Consider the following 20,633-nt stretch of genomic DNA (forward strand, 5'->3'; position numbering starts at 1 on the left):
GCTCCATGTCTGCCCTATAATGTCTTTCCATTGCTGTTGCATATATCATGATATACTGGTAATGTCTAAGTTCATGAAGTGGATTTCTGAGAGCTTGAAATACGGCTTGCAGGGCTGTTTGAACAGCTCACTGCTGGGCCAGGCTGGATTGATTCTTTGCTCTGAGTCAGAACTGTACAGTCTTGAAGCCTGTCTTGAGCCCCAAGGAAAGATGGAAAAATGCTGCTAGAAAAACATGAGGAAAAAAGAGTGGGCCTGGATGTGCCCGTGTGTGATAGTTACAAGCGTCTACAGATGATTACTTTGTCTCCTAGAATTTTGTTGCATTGAATTTCTTCAGTAATGGCCCATTATTATGATGTGAAGTGGAATGCATAGAGAAGACATTGCCTGGGCCCTGGCCTCCCTCTTAAGTAGTACAGGGTTTTTCTTCCTGAACGGGGAGGATACATCCATTCTGGGTGAGATAAGTGCTGGACAATGTGACACGAGAGGCAACAGTCGACTTCATATCTCATGCCCATCTGATTACAGTGCAGTAGCTGTCAGCTTTTTTGCCTAAGGAAGCAGTGATAAGCAGAAGCATCTCCAGGTTCAGCTTGTCACACGGGTCAGGAGTCCTTTTCACTCAGGCAGCGGGATGGGGGCTGTGGCAGACAAAATGTGCTCAAAAGGAGAAGAGATGACTTCTCCTTTTGCCTGTCCTTGCTGATGCATTTGGGCTGATGAGTAACAATCCCTCCAAGCTGGCGTGGAGGCACAGAGCAGGCTGCTCGGTGCAGGTCTCGGGCTCAGCAGTGCAAGCCTGTGCTCTGCAGTGCTGGTGGGGCCACGGGCAGTGCTGGCTGCAGCTGAGCACACGGGACCTGGGAGCTGCCTTTGCTCCTGGGAAAGTCGGTGTGGTATGGCCAGTATTCCTGTGTGCCAGCTCTGCTGGGTGAGCAGGGGCACCTCCAAAGGAGGGGCTGCAGTGGGGAGCTGCCTTTTCTATGGCTAGTAATGCTGAGCTCTGCAAGTTCAAGCTCTTGAATTTCAGCTGCCTTCAGCTTCTCTGAAAACCCCACTTTCCATGTCTGATGGTTACTGGTGCTGCCTCCAGATCTAAAATTAGCCACTACTTGCTTTTGCAAATAGCCCCTGGGGGCTGTTTCAGTGGCTTCGCATCAGTTGGCTTAAAAGGTGGCACATTACATGTGTGTGTGATGTAAACCTGCAATGGGGCATCTTGTACAACCTCTCAGAGCCTGCTCTTCCCACTGCTTCTCTTATTCTCTCAGTACTAGAATCACAAAAGCTGCTCCTGTAATTCTGAATGCCTGTGTGCAGCTGGGTTGTCAGCAAGGAATATATGTGGGCGAAGTGGCTGAGGGAGCATGAATGAATGATTGAACGGAGGTAAATGCAACAAAAGCTGTGGGTGGAAAGAGAAGGCTTGAAATTGGCTCACCTACCACTTTAATATATTCTTTACAATGATATATACAAGGGCAATGAGGATGGAGGGGTCTTTACTCCCCCAGACGTTTGAATTCAATATGGTTTTGTCTTGGGCATGTTTTGTTTCTGCATTCTCTTTAGAAGTGGGGAAAATGCCTTTGCTGACTGTTTTTAAAAGCATGCTTGAATTTTCTGAAAAAATAAGCTGCATCTCCTATGGTAGAGTGCAGGGAATTTTGCTTAACTGAATGCTCCATGGAAAGCTGCTAGATAAGGAGAGCTTGGCTGTGGGAGACTGAGCAAGCAACCGAATATAGGATTTTCTGATATCCTAAATCCCAAAGTGTTTAGCAAACAGTTTACATCAGTGAAGCAAAAAGAAACGTGGATGTTTCATTAGTTTCTTCAATTTGATGATATCTGTGACCTGTTCATGGGGAAAAAAAAAAAGGAAAGAAAGAAAAAAAATAAGAAAAAAGTTTCCTGCCATTGAACTGGTTTCTTTCTGGGCTATGTTGTGATTTGGCTGTACCTGGCTTCCAGAAATTTAAGGGACAATAAAATTTCATTCTCTGTGTGGGTGCAAAAGGGTCAACTGGCATGTCATGGGGAAGAGCATGTCCTTCATGGCCTTCTGGGTAGGCAACCAAGCAGAAAGGAGAAGTAAAAGTATGTGGGTGGAATATTTGCTTTTCTTCCTGAAGACAACGGGGTGGGTCAAGGGAGGAGGCCAGGCTGACCTGTTCAGGTGTAGTAAGAGTCTGAGCAAGGTAGAGCAGGGGAGGAACAAACATTACTGTGTGGCTTCCTTTGAGCCTGGGGACTTACATGCTTTATCGTAGTGTGTAACTTGCTGTAGCCCTATCTAATTTCATTAGCCTTGATTTTAATTTATGCTAATCTGGTATCCTGGGAAGATGGTACTGTATCTTAAATGCCTTCTGTCAACTGCCTGTAAAAAATGGTATCTTGTACTCTTGATTGTGGCTTGCTTTGTAGCCTTAGAGTTATTGAATAGTCTCCTCCCAATAGCAAAGCAGTTTCTTTTCACCCTGGTGTTGAAACCACAGAATATACACACATTCTTCTGCATGTAATTCAATTCACGTGCCTTGTCAGGAACACCACTGCATTTTGTTCCAATATTTTGCTGAAGGATAAGGGGGCTGCTTAAATTATCTTGAAGAAGTGGAGCTTGCTGTAACTGTACAAAACCGTAGTCAAAATTATGAGCCTTTCTAATCTTAACTATTTATCTGGGTGGTTTAATGCAAGCCAGACATCTTATATTCAGAGGTGAATTAGAGAGTAGTTGTTCTGTGAAATGAAGGATGTCAGCGTAATAATGACTGTCAGGCCTGGATAACTGAGCACAACATTATTGTGGTTGTGGACGTAACATTCAGAACAGTCAAATCTCACCTGAAGTAGTAGCTGATCTGTGCTTTGAATGGGAAGGGACTTTCTTTTTAGCCTATAAACATTAGCAATTTGTCCCTATATTTCAATCTTCATCCAGTTAATCCTGGTCATCAGTGAGGACTTCTGACAGCTCAGTCACTGCTCTGCATGAGCTGGAAAAGGAGGACTTTGGGGAAATATCCCAGCACAAGGGATACTTATACACCAACAGCCAGGCAGGGGTTAAGCCATCTTGTTGCATTTGGGAGGAGGAAGGGAGCCTGCTTTAGATCCACAGAATTATTGCCTTGTTATATAAAATAGTACTACACCTGCTGCCCTTACAAGGCAAACCGGTGTTTTACAGCATTGGACTGTAGTGTTCCTGTTTCAAAGTAGCTGATGCTTGGGCAGGTAGGGATTGGGATGACAAGCAGAAATGTAGCTTTCTCAAAGAGTATTTTGGGAAGCTAACCTGTGCTTTAGAGAGCTGATTTTGTTAGAAACCTGATCTCAGCTTAATCGTGCAAACAAGATGCATTTTTACTCTGAAATGCCTTCAGTGTGCAGTTCTGTTTATCTTCCATGTGTTTGCAAGGCATACCATTAGACACAAATCTGACATCTAGTATGCAAAATGATGGAAAAAGAAATAGGAACTGTATCCAGATGAACAGTTAGAAGTAGAATACAAAATGTTAATGGCACTTGGGCAAAACAAAAAAACCCATAGAAATTGCAGGAACGTGTACTGTGTGATGGCAAGCATATTCAGCCTTCAAGCTCACTTAGCAAGAAATACTAACAAAAATTATCCAGAAAAGAAATAGTCCTGCCAGAGAAGTTTTATAATGTATCTTTTCTCCAAGAGTCTTTTTACAGTGTGTTCACGTCTTGTAAACATCTTACTTTGGGTGGGCAGGAGAAATGAAAAAACGATGTGTCAGTGCTGAATAACAATAACAATAACATTATCAGACCAGAGGAATGTTGCTGCCTCTTTCTTTCCACTCATGCTGCTGTTACCCTGGGTGTGTAATGCTGAAAAATACTTTAGTCATTTTTCCCACAGGAGACAGATTATTTTAGTGGGATTTCAGCCTCTTCTTTATAAACTAAGGCAGGTCAGGTAAAGGCAACTTAAAACTCATCAGACAGATCAAGGAGAGAAGGCTCCTCTGTAGAGCTGAGGAAGAAGTTTCTCCTGTTTTGGTCTCATCAGTTTTGGACAGTCTTGCTTGCAGGGCACTTGCACCACCATTGGCCTGATACATTAATTGAGATTGAAACTATTGAAGTGGAAGGCTGTGAAAGTTCTGCAAGATGAAATATGCACTGCAGTGTTTGGATTTCCCTGTAGTGGCTGTTAAGCCATTTGTGTATTAATACCACTCCGAAAGTTTTGAGTATGTTAGGGCTGGAAAAAGTTTGTTTTTAATGGTGTTTGATCAATGAAGCAGCTTGCTTGGCTCCACTGGGATTTAATTGATCTGTGGAGACAGCATCAGGAACTTAATTTATTGCAGCCTGTGGTTGTAGGTCAACTGAATCCACTTGAAAATAGAAGATTAATGGAAGTTGTTGGCTGTAATGGGTTTTTTTAGGATATATTTAAATGAAGGCTTCCCTCTTGCACTAATGGTGGCATTTACCCTTTGCCTTATTCTTTCCCATTCTCCATGTCCTTAATCAGAGCGGTATGTGTCTCTCCATACAGCCTTTGTGTGCTGTGAGCCCACAACCATGCTCTGGGAGAATGCTAGCTGATGTGGGCTCTGCTTTGCAGCTAGGCAGCTGCTGGTATTTGTTTGTCTGGTTAACAGCAGGTGGGGATTTGTCAGGCTAAGCTGCATCGTGCATTCATGGCATAACCACTGGTACTTATGTGGCTCTTGATTTTTGTATCATACTTACATGCCCTGCCACCTGTATTGCAGGTTTATTCACAGTAGTTGTGTGGCACAGTGGAATATGAAGCATCTTCGCATGTGTGAAGAGCCTTTGCAGAAATACCACATGCTGCACGCCACACTTCCAGGTATTCACTTATATCAGCTTTCACACGCTCATTTGAGTGCTTACATTCCTTGGGTGTCTAGGATTGGAGTTGAACAGCCACCACGTTTGGGTGAAAGAAAAGGGTATATAAACCTACCAATGTGAAAATCTGAGAGGTGTGGTTACTTGCAGTAATGCTGTTTGGTACTTAGTGCTACTTTATGGACCCCGATTCTTAGTTACCTGAGTATGACTGAAATATAGGCTGTGGAGTGGGGCTCTCTCTGTATATTGTGTAGGTGGATCCTCATCTCCAGGCTGAGGCACATGGGTTTTCCAGGAGTGTAAGTACACAGCATTGAAGTGTGCCAGCCCATGCCTTGGAGGTAAAACTACATGTTTTAACTTCAAGACAACTACCACAAAGTTTATCAAGTCTGCTTTATGATCTCAGTTTAAGAAGGGAAAGGATGTTTTCAAAGTTTTTTTATCTAGAAATATCTTTGTATGGAAAGACTTCTGATAACAGCACTTAATCTAGCAGAGCAAAGTATTGCCAGAGTCAAAGAAGGGGTGTTGAATTAAACAAACCTCTGCTAGGAACAAGTCCTTTAGATAATGGTTACACTTCTGTGTCTTGTTTTGAAGCGCACTGGATCCAAGGTTACTTTCTGAAGAGCTGCTGTAACCCAACCAAGTTTCATAGGTTAGTGCTCTGGGGTGAAATGTTCTGGCCTATCTTCTGCCAGGAGTGAAACCACAGGTTCACAATGAGTCATCGTAGCATTACAATTGATGAAATCATATACTGGCAGATTAAAAACCACTGCTTGTTGCATTTATTTTATTTTTCTTTCAGCAGGTTAGGTGCATTCTCTGTATAGATGGCAACAGTAAACTTTCTTCTGCTGGTAAAAGTGTTCCACACATGGTTTTGTTTAATTTTTCTTTTTTTTTTTTTTTAGACAACTGATGTGACCTAGCCCGTCGTAGGTCACTTGCATCTGCAAAGAACTGCAGATAATAAGCGGATCTTTTTAATTCTGCTTTGCACTGTGTACCACACCAACCAGAGGGCATCCATGTCGGGCAGTCTCAGTGGTTTCCTCACCTGCGTTAAACCCCTGCATGTGCAGGGTCTTTGCAGAACTGAGCCAAGCCCTGGGTACTTTATTCCTGGGTTTCTCATCTGTAAGAAGAGGCTCATCCAAGCTTTTGGAGTAACTGTTGAGAGCTGGCAATGATGTTGGTATAGATCTTCTGATTTCTTGTACTAGGAGGTCAGCATAAGCTGTTTACTGTCTCCATTGAACTCTGGCCTGCTCTCTTGATGCAGTTCTTAATTTCAGTGACTGTAGCCCAGCATGTCTAGAGTGGGATGAGACTGAGTCTGTCCCTCAACCTTGCTTCTTGATGGCTTGTCATGGGGTCTGTTTCTGGAATGATTCACTTCAGAGTTGCATTTCAGCAATGCTGAAATTTGTCAAGACAAATGTTGTTTTCAGTGAATGAAGGGGATGAGCAGTCAGTCTACATGGTCCCGCCTCCCCTTCATTATTAACAGCCCCTGGAGGCCTGTTGGGACAATTCTTGTCATTTTGCTGCTGTGCTTATGGCAGTAGAGTTTTCCTACCAGGACTGAGACCTAACTCCACCATCATTAGGTTCCTGCAAGGAGTTACAGCTTCTTCGATAAAAAAGGCAGGACTTTAGATTTATTCTCATTCTGCTATATATTACACTGCTGTTGAAATGCTGCAAAGATTTTCTCATAGGGTGAACATCTGACAAGGCCATATCACACCCTCATGGAAAACAGGCTACATCTGAATGGGGAGCTACCTTGAGCAAAAAGTGGACAATCTCTGAGCACTGATGACCCAGTGAAACCCCTCCTGTCATGGGCCTCCTGGCAGATCAGCCAGGCCACCCACAGGATACTGATGTGAGTTTTGGCTTGCTGATAATTACAGTCACTCTGAATCTCAGTATTGTTTTATTCCTTTCTTTTGACGTCACCATGTTTAAAACATTTATTTTTTAATGGATTATTGGTGAAAACTTGATAGAATACATACTGGCAGCTGGAAGGGTATAGTGGTGTTATTTCATGGATTGGTGAATCTCTTAGCTTACAATTAAGATAATATTTTAGAGCTGCAACAGGGATCCTGTGTCAGGTTGTGGGGAAGAAGAAGAACCATTTCCCCCACAGGTAGGCTCACAGACTCTTGTGATTTACTTAATCATTCATATCCTGCTAAGCAGACACTTGCTAATATTTCCTGTTAGTAATGCACATTTGGTTAGCAAAACTTCAGGGCTTCCTTTGTGTCAGAATGTCTGCTTAGAAACATGTCTGAAGTTTAGTGACACACCTTGGGGAAATACATGTAAATCCTGCAGCTGAAAACGGAGTGTGAATACTGAACATAAGCAGGGTGGGGAACAGATGTTTTTATTTTTGTAGAAATATATGATTTTTACTTACAGCTTGTACATAATCAGCTACATTGAGATTCAGAACTTCCCTTTGGAGGAGGAGAAAAATAAAATCATCCATCCCTTCACTTCTCTGGGGGCTTGGCTGGGTACCTCAAACTATAGAGGAATGGGGAGGAGAAATCTGTGTGCAAACAAAAATAAGTTAACAAAAGCCCTGTTTTCAACTTGTGCCTAGGCATTGTGGAATTTTGGTACCATAGAAATTATATTGTCGTGCATTATATAACGTTTGTCAGAAAGATTTTGTATGCTGACCAGAACTGATCTGAGATATGGGACATGTAAGTCACTGAAAGAGTGGTGTGTTGGGGTGGGTTTTTTGTTGTGTTTTTTTTTTTTGTTCTACATTAAAACACTAGGAGTGAGAAGAGATATTAAACTGTGTCAAACCCACCCTCAGTTGAAGATCAGACTGATTAAAGAAAGCAAATCTGTAGTGAAGCAGAAGTATTTCTTCATTAAAGTGGCACTGCATGTCTTCTCCATTGATTTCTTGCATCATTTTGAGATTACTCTGCACTCTCTAGGATAGTTGTACTTTGGTGACAGCAAAGAAAAGTAGTTGCCCCAGCTGCAGGAACTGCAAATACTATTGTTTTTTGTACATCAGGACTCAAGATTAAAGCTGTTTCAGTGACAGGTTTAGCTAGTTTAAATATTTACTGTTAATATTCTTGTATTGTGCAACAGTGAGACATTGTGTCTGTCAAACAATAGGTGCACTTGCTGCCTGAAAGACTGAGACAACCTTGGAAAATTGTGGGGAGATTAAATAAAGGGAATATAATAATAAAAAAGAACATGGTGCCTGGGAGGACTGGCCTGAAATTTGTCAAGTGTCTTCAGTGTCAAAAACTTGCTTAGCAAGTTTCCCTACTAAGCAAATGAATGTTTCACTGATGAAAAACAAAGTCCCTCTGCCTGTCCTCTCATTCCCTTCCTGTTCAGGGATTACTGAAGTGTTTTTTGCCTCTTAAATCTCACTAATGTTGCTGGGGCTTCAATTTAGCCTTGAAAGAATTCTAAAATTCTGTGCTGTTGTTACCTGTAACAAGGCAATAGTTCCCCCTGTGCTTCAGTTTTTAGCAAGTGGGAAGTCCTTGATGGTGTTCCCACAGCTGGAGCTGCTGCTGAGCCTGCCAGGGCTGGTGCTTCGGGGCTGGGAGCTGTCAGAGCACAGGAGCTGGTTTGTTAGGGGGAATACTAAGCTACCGTGGGCTGGAAGCTGTGGGGTGTTACACCATGCATTAGAGATGCAAATCCTTGTACACAGACAGAGCACACCTTTCTGTGGGGAGCTACACTCTGGTTTGTTGTGTGTGCTTGGCACTGTTAATACATTGTTAAAATCTTTCCTGATGTAACTTTCTGTGGTTTTTTTTGTACATTTCCTGTTTTGCTAATTCTTGTACATTGACCTCAAATCTCTAAATTTTCTAGATGCCCTCTCACTGGTACCAAGGAGCCCTGGGTTCTGCCTGGAGGTCTATGAGGACTGATGTCCCCAAAGAATGGTCCTTTCATCTCCTCTATTACAGAAACAAGCAACAAAGTTCAGAAAACATGCCAGGTACTGACACAAGAAAACCCTTTTCATGGTTTGTTTTCTCAATTTCTGTCTGCTCTTCAGGCTTGCTTGCCAGGGGATATATTGACTAGGTAGGGTTTATAAGACTATCATTTTTTGGGGAAGAGAGGGGAACCACTTCAGGGAAGATAATAGCTTACACATGTAGATTTTCAAGTAATTCTCCCCACTCTGTTTCCATGTAGCCAGGGAACTATAAAACATCACAGCTCCTCTCATATGAAGCCAGACAGTCTCATGTCCCTCAGTTTATAGACACTGACTGTACTTCCAGATTCTGGAGACCATACATTTCAAGGCTTCTGCTGTGGTTCAAACAGCTAAAGAGAAGCCTTTGCATGGAATGCAAAGCTTTGTTGTCACACTGACAGAGCAGTCACTGAATATTTATGACTTCCTAGCAACATACCTGCAGAATTTGTGGGAGCATTTCAAACAGAAATGGAAGGTATCCCCAGAGAACTGATAATTTCCTGAAAATGTTTAATCAACCCATTGAAAATGGAATTTTAATTAGTCTAAAGCTATATGTGGGATACAAAATTACAAGATTCTGTAATTATTTTAAAATCCCAACATTGTCTTTCTGGCCTACTTTTATCTGTAGCAGTTCTTAGAACAATAATTTGTTGAAATTGGGAAAATAATATGACCCTCGAGGCTTGTAAGTCTGAACATAAAATCCACTCCTGTCTTCTAAAGTCAGGTGTCACATTAACATGTAGTTAAGGAGCAACATTTATTTATAATTAAAGAGTTTTTAAGTTGTTTTCAGTTTTTTTTCTTAACTAAAGTGTAAGTTCAAGCATCTCTTAGTACATGCAGAACAGAGCTTCAACACTGCTGAGAACCTGAGGGGAGGCTTGGTGTGAGCAATTCAGGTTCCTAAAGCTGACTGTGAGTAACTCACAACTGAGAGTTTAGTAAAGATTAAGATCTCTTTGGAGGCTGTTTTGGCTCACAGCACCTTTACCTACTTTTTAAGAAGGCCTGTATGAAACTCAGATAACTAGGGTGGGGTAAATCTATTTAAGCTTCTTCTTATCTGAAAGTTAAAATATTCTTTTATCCCCTCTGCAGGTTGCATATGAGAACTTTTTTTTTTTTTCTCCTTTCTTGCATATAAGATAGGACAAGTTGTCTTGCATACTCCTCAATCATCACATGCTTACTTAAATTCTGGAGTATATCACTGTGGGAATGCAGACCATCATACCCGTTAACCACATTTATTCCTTTACCTTTGCTGTGTAAATACAATGGAGATTCTTTTGGTTTTGTTCTGGGTATCACTTGGGCAATTTATAAAACAAAACACAATTTCCTTGTAAACCATATTCTTGTAATCACTTTAATGTATTAGTAGATCATTAGAACTGATTTATATAATTTGACTTTAGAAATTAGCTTTACTTTGAGTACAATGATTTAAACTAGTGATGGAGTACAATTCTTATTCCTAGGAAAGAAAAAAAAATAAAATATAAAATTTATAGAAAAATGCTTTAAGAAAAAAGTAAAAAATAAATTTTATGTATTATAACTTCATAATCTTTGTAACTTTTAATGATCTTATTTTCTGCATAAAGTCTACTTTTAAACAACTACCAAGCATTGTGGGAAAATTAAAATGAGTTTAAAAATAATTAATCAAAGCACACAATCTATCTTTATGTAAATCCTCAGTTGTCATATTGAAAAAAAAAATGCCACAGAAGAAAATGTAAAATTCCATGCTGACTTTACAAGAAGTCTTATTAATGTGCTTTAGTGACACTGGTCTTTTTCCAGAGCCAGCCCAGGTGAGAGATTCCAAGATACTGGAAGTGTGTCGATGGTTGCAATGCCATGTCACAGCAGTAGGTGCTGGAGCCAGAGGCTGTCAGGGTGCAGCTTGGAGGTGGGATGCCAAGCAACAGGAACTGAGGCACAGCTGGCTGAGGAATCACACTGTAAGAAATACTGAAAAAATTCCTGTTATTCATCAGATGGGACCATGTTTGTGTAGAGTAAGATCAAACTCTGCAATTATTGAAATGACTATGAGAGAACCAAAGCATGGGGGAAATGTGATGATCTGTGGGTAGGCATGAGCAATGTAGCTAAGAACTTTGCACTGGAGCTGGAGGAGAGTCAGAATATTTGCTACAGAAATACAGGTTTTGAAAATTTTATCTGCATTTTTTTGGTAATAATAAAAAAATCTCCCTGCAATTAGTTGTAAAAAAATAGTGGTTGTCAGATAAAGTTTTTTGTTTCTTTGTTTTTTGTGGTTTTTGGTTTTTTTACAAGAAAAGTCCAGTCCTCTGAAGTGTTTACACAGTATTGTTCTGTACACTGTAATTTATCACTTTCAGAATTATGGAGTCTTAAAAAAACCCAAACCAAAGCAACAACAAGCAAACCAACAAAGATTTAACTGTGTTGGGTTTGTACTGAAAGCATACATTTCAGACATGCAGTTAGTTTCTCAGTGAATTTTAGAATTTCACCTTAAATGCGTCTTTTCCAGTGCATGCAGGTAAATGAACATTCCAACAATTATTTTTCTGTTTAGATGATCTCCTTGAAAGTGGTGTAAAAGAGAGAAGACAAAAAATCCCAAAACCACCACCCCCAATCCCATATTTTTTTTTAATATTGCCAGGGCCATTATACTACTTAACAGCTGCTGCACATGTGCCTCTACACAAACTTTTTGATTTTTGAATACTGGTATGCTTAGTGCTGTGGTATTAGAAGGCCTCTGAACCAATCTGAAGACAGAAAAGACCAAGAAAGCTATGGAGAGATCAAGGAGAGCCTTGGGGTTTGGGGTGGTTAATTCACAAAGAGGATTGATTGAATGTGCTGGATAAATTGTATTTTACAAGTTCTCCCGCATCTAATTTGTTTTCTCTCTCTCCCACGTAACAATTTTCTAGAAGTGACAGAGATCACCTATTCTGGTGAAAGGGGTAATTCCCCCTTCCCCTTGAAGGATTCATCTTGCTTGAGTAATCTGCAATTTATAAGCACCTTGGCTATTACCAAGTTTTTCATAATAGTTTTCTCCAGCTGCAGAGATGTTAACATTCATAGCCTTTCAGCCCACTTAAGTCTAGGTGAGTGACTTCAGCTCCACTCTAGGAACGAGCTCTGTTAGGGAAGGCCCTGTAGGAGTTGAGCTGCCTCTTGAAGGGGGAGTAGCAAGTTTTCAGGTCACAGTGTAATACTAATTTTTTGGGTCATATGAGAACTTTAGAGGATGGGGGCCTGAACAAGTGATGTGGAGAACAAGCAGCAGCAGAGAAGGTACCTGTTGTTTTATGGTGTGGGCAGTGTACTCTAGCCAGCAGGAGGGCAGCTGGCTCCAGAAATGAGACAAGGAAACAGTTGTCACAAGGAGCAACTGTTCTCTCCTTTACATGAGAGAAGGGTGACAGAAAAGACCTCACTGAAGATTAACCATTTTCAGTGCCACAAAAGTACTGCTACAACAGGATAACTCTTGGAAGACTCTGGAGCCACTGCACAGGCAAATGAAATAAAAATAACTTAGCTTAAAAAGCCTTTAAAACTACATTTGTCTTTAGGACTAAATGGTATTATTTTGCTACTGTGAAAAAATTATTTAATCCCACTTATAGCTCTAATAATGCAAAATTACAAATGCTACTCATATCTAAAACAGTAAACTTTATTTTTTTTGAAACTTTCAGGTCTTAACTCATCTGAAGGAAAGGAAACTGAAGAAGAAAATCTAATGTTGAGTTTTGGAGCTGTTCAGCACTACCTGTTCTTGTGAGATCGATGATCTGAGGAAACTCAGGGCTTAAGAAAACCAAGGTACTGGTTTCAAGATCTCAAGAAACAGATTTGCACATACACTAATAGAATGCAGACATCCTTGTTCTTGGCTTGAAACTTTTAATGGTAGTTACCCTTCCATGCATATGGAAGGTTGCATGACTCCTTCATTTTAAGAGAGATTAGCAAAAGAAGAATATTTCCAGGTAATTATTTGACCGTAGACATGAAGTCTACAACCTCAGCTAGTGAGGTAAGTTTGGTTCCTGCTAAGTTTGTTACCAGCATAGAGGATGAAAACTGAACTGACTAAAAAAATCTGCAAGAATCAACCACCAAACCCAGAAACCACCAATAAATGCTGTATTTCCTTTTTCTACTAGGAGCAAGCCCAAATGGTAAGTTTCATAGAAAGGCAGACACACAGTCTTAAAGCAGCTATGAGATATACATGGAAGCACACATGTAGCAAATAGTAATTAAAAACCCCAAGTATTTAAGATCTCATTAGAGGCCCAAAACCAAGAAACTCAGTCAGGAGCAGCAAAATCAGCAAATCTTGCTGTTTGTTGTGACAGTGTTGTCATCTGTAAGCTTTCCAGCACTTAAATGGCCATTGGTCTCTTGGCTATTCAGCATTTCTGGACACATCCTTGTATTTATACCTTTCAGCTTTGACATTCAATATGTTTGATACTGTGTGGATGACCAGTATGCAGGACCACATGCTTATATAGCTTTTAGTTACATAAGCTGAATTAGTTGCAGTAACTCATGAAAATTCTTCAGCTGCATCCACAAGTTGGGTGACTGTCTACAAGAACAGCTTAACACCTGACAAAAAATAAGTTCTAGTATAAACCAGAATGTATTATGATTACATTTATTTTGTGAAATCAGACCTCTGAGATGCACTTTCATTCTCTCATTACACGAACACACTCTGATGGAAAGTACTTCCACAAGTGCTAAGTTTCTATGACAGATAATGTCTCTGTGTGTGTTCATATACATGCTCTTACCTCTGTTAATTGGGCATCTGTTCTTTGTCTGTTGGGTTCCTAGTTGGAGACTAAAAGAAAATAAATGCAATTAATAAGCAGTCACGTGTACCAATGATAAATTAGGCCAGTGCAGAATGTCTTTCAAAGCTGAATAATTCACCAAATATATATGTAGGATGAGTCACTTTTTGTATGCTTTACTTCAAATGTGAATTCAGCACGTGTCCCTGGAAGCAGGGGAGCAAGCAACATCCACAAAAACAGGCAGGTGTTATGTGGGAGAATGACAGGAGGTGGATTTTGATCAAATGTTACTTCTAACTGCATGGCTGGTCTTTTTTGGTACCAATTAGGAGAGGCTGAGGGGATGTATGGATATGCAGTTGTCTCAGTGAACCCCTCCGTCAACAGTCTGACTGTGGGCTTTCCCCAGGCAGATCTGATTTGGTGACAAATGGGCAGGAAACTGATTTTTGTTATTCTCTTAATTACAAATCTGAGCATCGTGTGAAGCTACAAAATACTTAAGAAACTGGAAATAAGCCAGGCTAAAGATGTAGCTTTGTAAGTCCAATGGACACTATTGTAAACTACCAACAAATACGTGTTTTCAAGACTAAATGTCCTGATGGAAGTGCATGCTGTTGAGGTTATGAAGAAAAAAAAAAAAAAGTATTTTCTATGACTTTCTAACTCACCACACATACAAAAGCTTGTATGTGCTTTAGGATCCTGAGTTCTTTCAACTTTGCTAACTGCACTGAGTAAAGGAGTTTGAGTTCTCATGGATCCAAATGTCAAAATTGGGGTCTGTCTTAGTTTATTTTCATATTGATGCATCGAAGACAATGGAAACTGATTTATGTACTCAGAATTAAATGGTGGGTTTTTTTTTAATTTTCAGGGAAATCTGCTTAGACACCACCTGCAAGCTGGATTGGCATCAACTGATGAATAAGCAATCTGTTAGCAACTTGGACTAAAACATGGTGCTGATGAGGGTTGAGGAACAGAGCCAGACATTTAGGACAGCAAACCTAATCAATAACTTGCCCATTTGTGAAAAGTGCATAGTGCTCTTTTGAGTGTTTTTTCTGGATAAAGCTGAGGAAGAAATTTGGTCTTTGGCAGCTGATTGAGCAAACTTAATTAAACCAGACCTGCTTTAGTGTCATAGGCATCTACAAATCTGGAAATCAACACTTGGAAGACAAAGTTCTGTGGAGGCTGCCTTTACTGCAGAGGATGACCTGGCTGCTTACAGTGCCTTTTGGGAATGAGTCATTACTGCACAGTCTACAGCAACAGATAGAAAAGTTGTCCTTTGGATATGAAGGCCACTTTCAGTGTAAGTACGAACTCATTTTAACAGCTAAGAAATAAATTGTTTCAGTTGAGTTCCCTGTGGAAAAAGATATTTGAACTTTGCACAGGAGGGCACCTACCTTGCCAATATTGCCAGGAATCCCAAGGATTGGAACAGATGCAGACTAAATTGTTCATTTTTTCCACAGTTATGTTTGTCACAGGAGGCCTAATAAGCAGCTGACATGTTTTCCAAGATCTACCTTAATTTAAAACTGTTAAGCAAGTTGCTGACATTGAAATAATTATGATAATGATAACAGAAAAGTCAAGATTAATATTTGCTTAATGTAGTATTGGACATATAGCTCTTGGAGAGTCCAGAGGAGGGCCATGAAGATGATGAGAGGGCTGGAGCTCCTCTCCCTCTGAAGTCAAGCTGAGAGAGTTGGGGTTGTTTGGCCTGGAGAGAAGGTCCCAGCCTTCCACTACCTAAAGGGGGCCTACAGGAAAGGTGGGGTGGGATTTTTTGTAAGGGCTTGTAGTGATAGGACAAGGGGTAATGGCTTTAAACTGGAAGAAGGGACATTTAGGTTAGACATTAGGAGGAAATTATTTACAATGAAGGTGGTGAGACACTGGCACAGGTTGCCCAGGGAAGCAGTAGATGCCTCCTCCCTGGAAGTGTTCAAGGCCAGGTTGGATGGGCTTTCAGCAAACTAGTCTAGTGGGAGGTGTCCCTGCCCATGCAGGGGGGTTGGAACTAGGTGAGCTTTAAGGTCCCTTCCAACAGAAACCATTCTATGGTTAGCTGTGAGGGGATAACTAACTATAAGTAATTCAAACCATCTTACATAGCTTCTGCAATCTTGCACTCATTTTTAGAGATGCTGGATGACTAAATCTGTGGGATGTGGCACATAAGGTGCCATGATGTAACTGCAATAGAAGGCATATTTTGAAATCTCATTTTCAGAAACAGCTAAACCAGACTCACATAGGTAAGTCAAATGTTCAGAGATGTAGACAGGCATCATATATATTTTTTTTTTAGTAAAAATCCTATGTGCTAGGAAGTATGGATGTCTTTTAAGACTTTAGAGTAAGCTTGTTAGTCTTCCTCATGTAAATGTTGTCTAAGCTGCTGCCATTCATTCTGTTAGCAGGGACACAGAAACCCCCAAGCCTTGTCTCAGGGCATACGCAAGGAATTAACCATCTTTGCATGCTCCTGCCTTGTGGGACCCCCAGCAGCAGCACACATCTACCTTAGTGAGAGAGCACAGCTTCTTACTGTGAGAGCAGTGTGTGTGCCTCCCCATGGGCACCGTCCTGTCTGTCTCCCAGAGGAGACCTAGCTGAGGTCTTCAAATGCCAAGACATACCTCATCAGTTCGACTGCTTCAGTTCTGTTGTTCTCTCCAGTCTTCCTTGTCTCCTACTCTGTAGTATTTCATGGTTGGCAAGGCAGCATTCCACGTAGTGTATGAGCCTAGCTTAAAGATGAAGTTTCCCATAGGCTACTTCCAGTTCAGTACTTCAGTGGTTTCAGGGAAGATGCCACAGAAAACCTTAAATACCTTAAAGAATCTGGGCCACTCACATTTGAAAATGAAGCTTTTGTCCCCAGATAATTTATTAATTTCCATGAAATTTTACTAAAGCTATTTTTTGTTGTTGTTTTGTTGGCTAACATTTTCCTTTCTTGGAAAAAAAAAATAAAAAAATCAATGTCTATGGGTAAGACTATATATATTATATAGAAAGGAACTAAATTATTGTCTGTGTTCATACTTTCTGCAAATGACCATTCTACATGCTTAGTCCTTATTTGGTTGTTATTAAGATAGGGCTTTGTAGATATTTCAATCCAAGAGTGACAGACCTTTTTGCTTTGCAGGGTGATGTTTTTTGGGGATGTTTCTGAGTCCTATATTAAACTGTTAAAAAATGAGACCTGAACTTTGAGATAGCATCAGATGTTATAATGGAAGACTGAACTGAAAGCCACTCTCGTTAATAACTTTCATTACAGTGGAAGCATGAACAAACTTATCAAGAAACAAAAAATTATGTTCCATACTAAATGATAGGAGATTTTTTTCTTTTGTCATTAAAATAAAATTCCTTTTCTAACAGGCTTCCTATGTGATCTCAATCAAGTCTACAAAAACGGTCTATGAAAGAGAATATTCAAATCCTGACTTCAAAAGTGCCATCTGGAGCAGGAGGCCCATGTTTTTAAAGGTACAGCTGGAGAGTCTGTATGCACATGTAAAACTAGAATTCATTAAACAAATCTGAGAACATTCATACATACCAGTTTATTAAATGGCAAGTTGAGCAAAAAGTCTCTAAAAGGAATGCCCTCTGGTCTGCTTTCCTTAGGAACTATGAAAGAAAAAAGAATGTAATTGTTATGTTTTTTTCAGGCAATTTATTTTTGTCTGGACTTAGGTATTTGTCTTGTGAGATCCCTCTGTGCTCTTGCCATTAATGTGCCTCCAGCTGTAGAGGGAGTTCCATCTTCTAGAAGATCTTATTTTCAGAAATTCAAGTCTTTGATAATAAAGTGCACTGTTAGACAAGACAGGGGCCTCCATAATGATTCTTCCCACTGTATTTCTCCAGTGCAAAGCTATTGATTTATATGCATAACAGGATATAAGACTGCACAGCAGAGGGCAGAGAGGTTGGGATCAAAGGGAACAAATGATCATTATCTGAGTTACTGGATAACACAAGCTTTACTGTTTCACAAAATTTACAATTCTGGTGCTGAGGACTACTGAACTCTGGAGGGATGCTACAGAGGCAGGATTGATGTGGCCATAAAAGAAAACCCTACAGACAAATACCTTCCAAGACTCACCCTCATGTCCTCGTGAGCTTTCCCTTGCTCACAGAAAACAGACTGTAGGAAAAAATGCAGTGATCCCAAGCCCTCAGGCTCCACGTGCCTTGTGCAGGCTGATGGACTGAGCCTGTTCACATGCTCAGGACATTTCACCCCTACCAACCACAGGGGATCTTAAACTAAAATATAAGTAGTCTGGACTGCAAACCTGCCTCTGGCCAGCTAGAATTTACCTTAATTACAGTATCTCACAAGCCAATATAAATGCCACACTAACAGAATACTGAAAGTAAAGTGGATTATTTTTTTTTCCTCTTGCAGTAAGGAAATAACACATTTAGGTTATAATTTTAAATAGTGATACATCTGACGTGGAAAATAATTACTAACATTCCTTTTGAAAAATGAATATATGTCTTGAGTTTTACAGAAATCAGTGGGCTAAAGTCAATACCACCTAGTACAAACTTTTCATAACAACAAGATAAAATGATCTGCAGGAATTGCAGGTGCTTTATACTGCTGCAGATGACATTTGGTCACAACAGGGAAAAAAAGCATCTTATATAACCAATGGTGTAGCTTTTTAACAATACTAAACTGCTGTAGCAGTGGAAAGTTCATCAAGAATTTGCAAGTGCAAATTGATAGCTGATTTACAAATAAAATATTGAGTTCATCAAGTAAATTGTTCCCAAGAGATCACCTACCCTAATTGTGATGAAGCAGTAGGAAATGTGCTATAGAAAAGCGAGCCATGAAGACTTGGTAAATTTTCTGCCCCATTAACCCTCAGTGAGCTCCTCTTTGGGATGAAATGTTGACTCTGCTGAAGGCCTGATTACACTAAAATAACTGAAATGTGCTAAGATACAGAAAATGCTGATTACAAATTCAGTGCCAGATCCAAAAGTCTGCTTATGCTTTGGATGAGACCTTTGCAGTACGCTTAACAGTTCAAGGCTTCAGTGTTCTGAAAGGCAGAGCAAGTGCAACTTACCATTCAGATTTTCCTTTTCCAGTCTGTTTCCAATACTGGTGTCTCTAAGGTGGTGCACTTTTTCCTTTAAGCAAAAAACAAGCATAAAACCAGCAGCAGAAATCAATAATGGAAGTTTTCTGTAGAAATAATGAAGAACTATAAAAAGCTGAATTCTTTAGCATTCTGAACACCTAGCTTTTCTCTCCAGGAAAATAATTTGAAAAGACTGAAAAAACGTCTATGATGTGTTGCAAGTAAATGCTACTTTTAACATGTGTACCCAAGAATCTCGTGCAGGTTTTTTTCCCATCAGTAAGTGGCATTGATTCTGTTGTTAGATTACAGATACCTGGGGCTTTGTTTTTTGCTTTGGATATATTATTTTTTTCCCTCAAAAATCTCAGTGAAGACCAAACAAATGCAGTGATAGCATGAAGTAAATTCATCATGTTGGGGTAACAGAGATTTTTTAATGGTACAAAACTAAAGAAAATTACATATGCAATGCAGGATATAAACCTCTAGAAAGTAGCTTTTTCCCTAAAGCAGTGAAAGCAGGCCAAGTAAATCCTCCTAGAAACACAGGCTTATGACTTAGTGCTGCTATCTTTGCATAGTGTAGATACCATCTTCCTCCACAAGTAACTCCCCTGACTGACAGAGCAATACCAGCAGTTCCCATATGCATGCTTGGCCACAGGCAGATTTGGAAGGGTGTGGTGGATGCCTGCAAACCAGACTCCTAAACTGTTTTAAGCCCTTGAACTTTTGCTGTTCAGTGTTCTACTGTGATGACAAAGCTCATGCTATTTCTTCAGCAAATGCAAACACAGAGAGCATTTAACCTCTCCTTACTGGCAGCATCTGATAGCTCTCCTTCCCTGCAGAGTAGCAGACTACCTTTGGCTTTCCTCTTACTACTAAATGCATGTAAATGACAACAAGAAATATTTTTGTTAGTGCACAACCTCATATAAAATGAGGGCACAATCTCTTCTCCAGCTATCTTGTTAGTAATTTACAAACCTCCTCCCTGTACTTTTCTCCTTAGCTTCTAACTTTGCAGTTCTTTCAGTGACTCAGTGTGTGGGCTTCTGAAAACCTGTTTTTGTGCACCTCAAGTTACTCCATATATTGAATATAAAGGAACTGAAGTGCACTGCTATCAACTGTACATTTCACTAAGTAGATTCAACACTTTAAGTTAGGCCTAAACCCTGATAGAAGTCAATATATAGTAGCCATGTATGCTTGATATAGTTGTGCTTCTGTTAGGTGACACTGTTCAATGGCATGTTTGGTTTGTTCAACTACAGAAGGTTTCTGGTTTAATTAAGAATACAAAGACAGTTTAAAACAAAAGTCTTAGAAGACCCAACATATTTAACTCAGAGTTTTAACCAAATGCAAGGGCACCTGAAGTTGGGAAAAATAAATTCAGGAAGCCTCTCAAGTAATCAAACAACAGCAGAAACAGGTATCTAGAAGAATCAGAACCATAAGCAGGAAGTTCCTTGGGAGTTGATGGGCATATAAACCATGACTCTTATTTTTGACATCACATGTAAGACCCAAAATAGGAGAGATTGTTTTTGGAACATTGATCAAGATTTCCATCAAGAAACAAATTTCAGACTCATACCTGTTGAGCAGACTGTAGCCTCTGGTTTTCATTCTGCCACTGTTTAAATCTGTCGAGGGCTTTATCCACAGACACTGCCCCCTTTTTCACCTGTTCCTGCAAGTGGATGAGTTCTTCCTGTTCAG

At 40.1% G+C, this 20,633-nt stretch overlaps 1 protein-coding gene across 1 annotated transcript in view; it reads right to left on the reverse strand.

The window, feature by feature from the left end:
* Positions 1-13,745: 13,745 nt before the first annotated feature.
* BANK1 (B-cell scaffold protein with ankyrin repeats 1) overlaps positions 13,746-20,633 on the reverse strand; it is a 122,020-nt gene continuing 115,132 nt past the window's right edge. The window contains exons 15-16 of the mRNA XM_010003179.1: positions 20,509-20,633; positions 13,746-13,790 (exon numbers count right to left, since the gene is read on the reverse strand). Of these exons, the coding sequence (XP_010001481.1) occupies positions 13,746-13,790; positions 20,509-20,633 (170 nt within the window). The remainder of the gene's footprint in view (positions 13,791-20,508) is intronic.

This window comes from Chaetura pelagica, unplaced genomic scaffold (assembly GCF_000747805.2).
Source record: "Chaetura pelagica isolate M959 unplaced genomic scaffold, ChaPel_1.0 scaffold188, whole genome shotgun sequence".
In the NCBI taxonomy this organism is placed as follows: Eukaryota; Metazoa; Chordata; class Aves; order Apodiformes; family Apodidae; genus Chaetura; species Chaetura pelagica.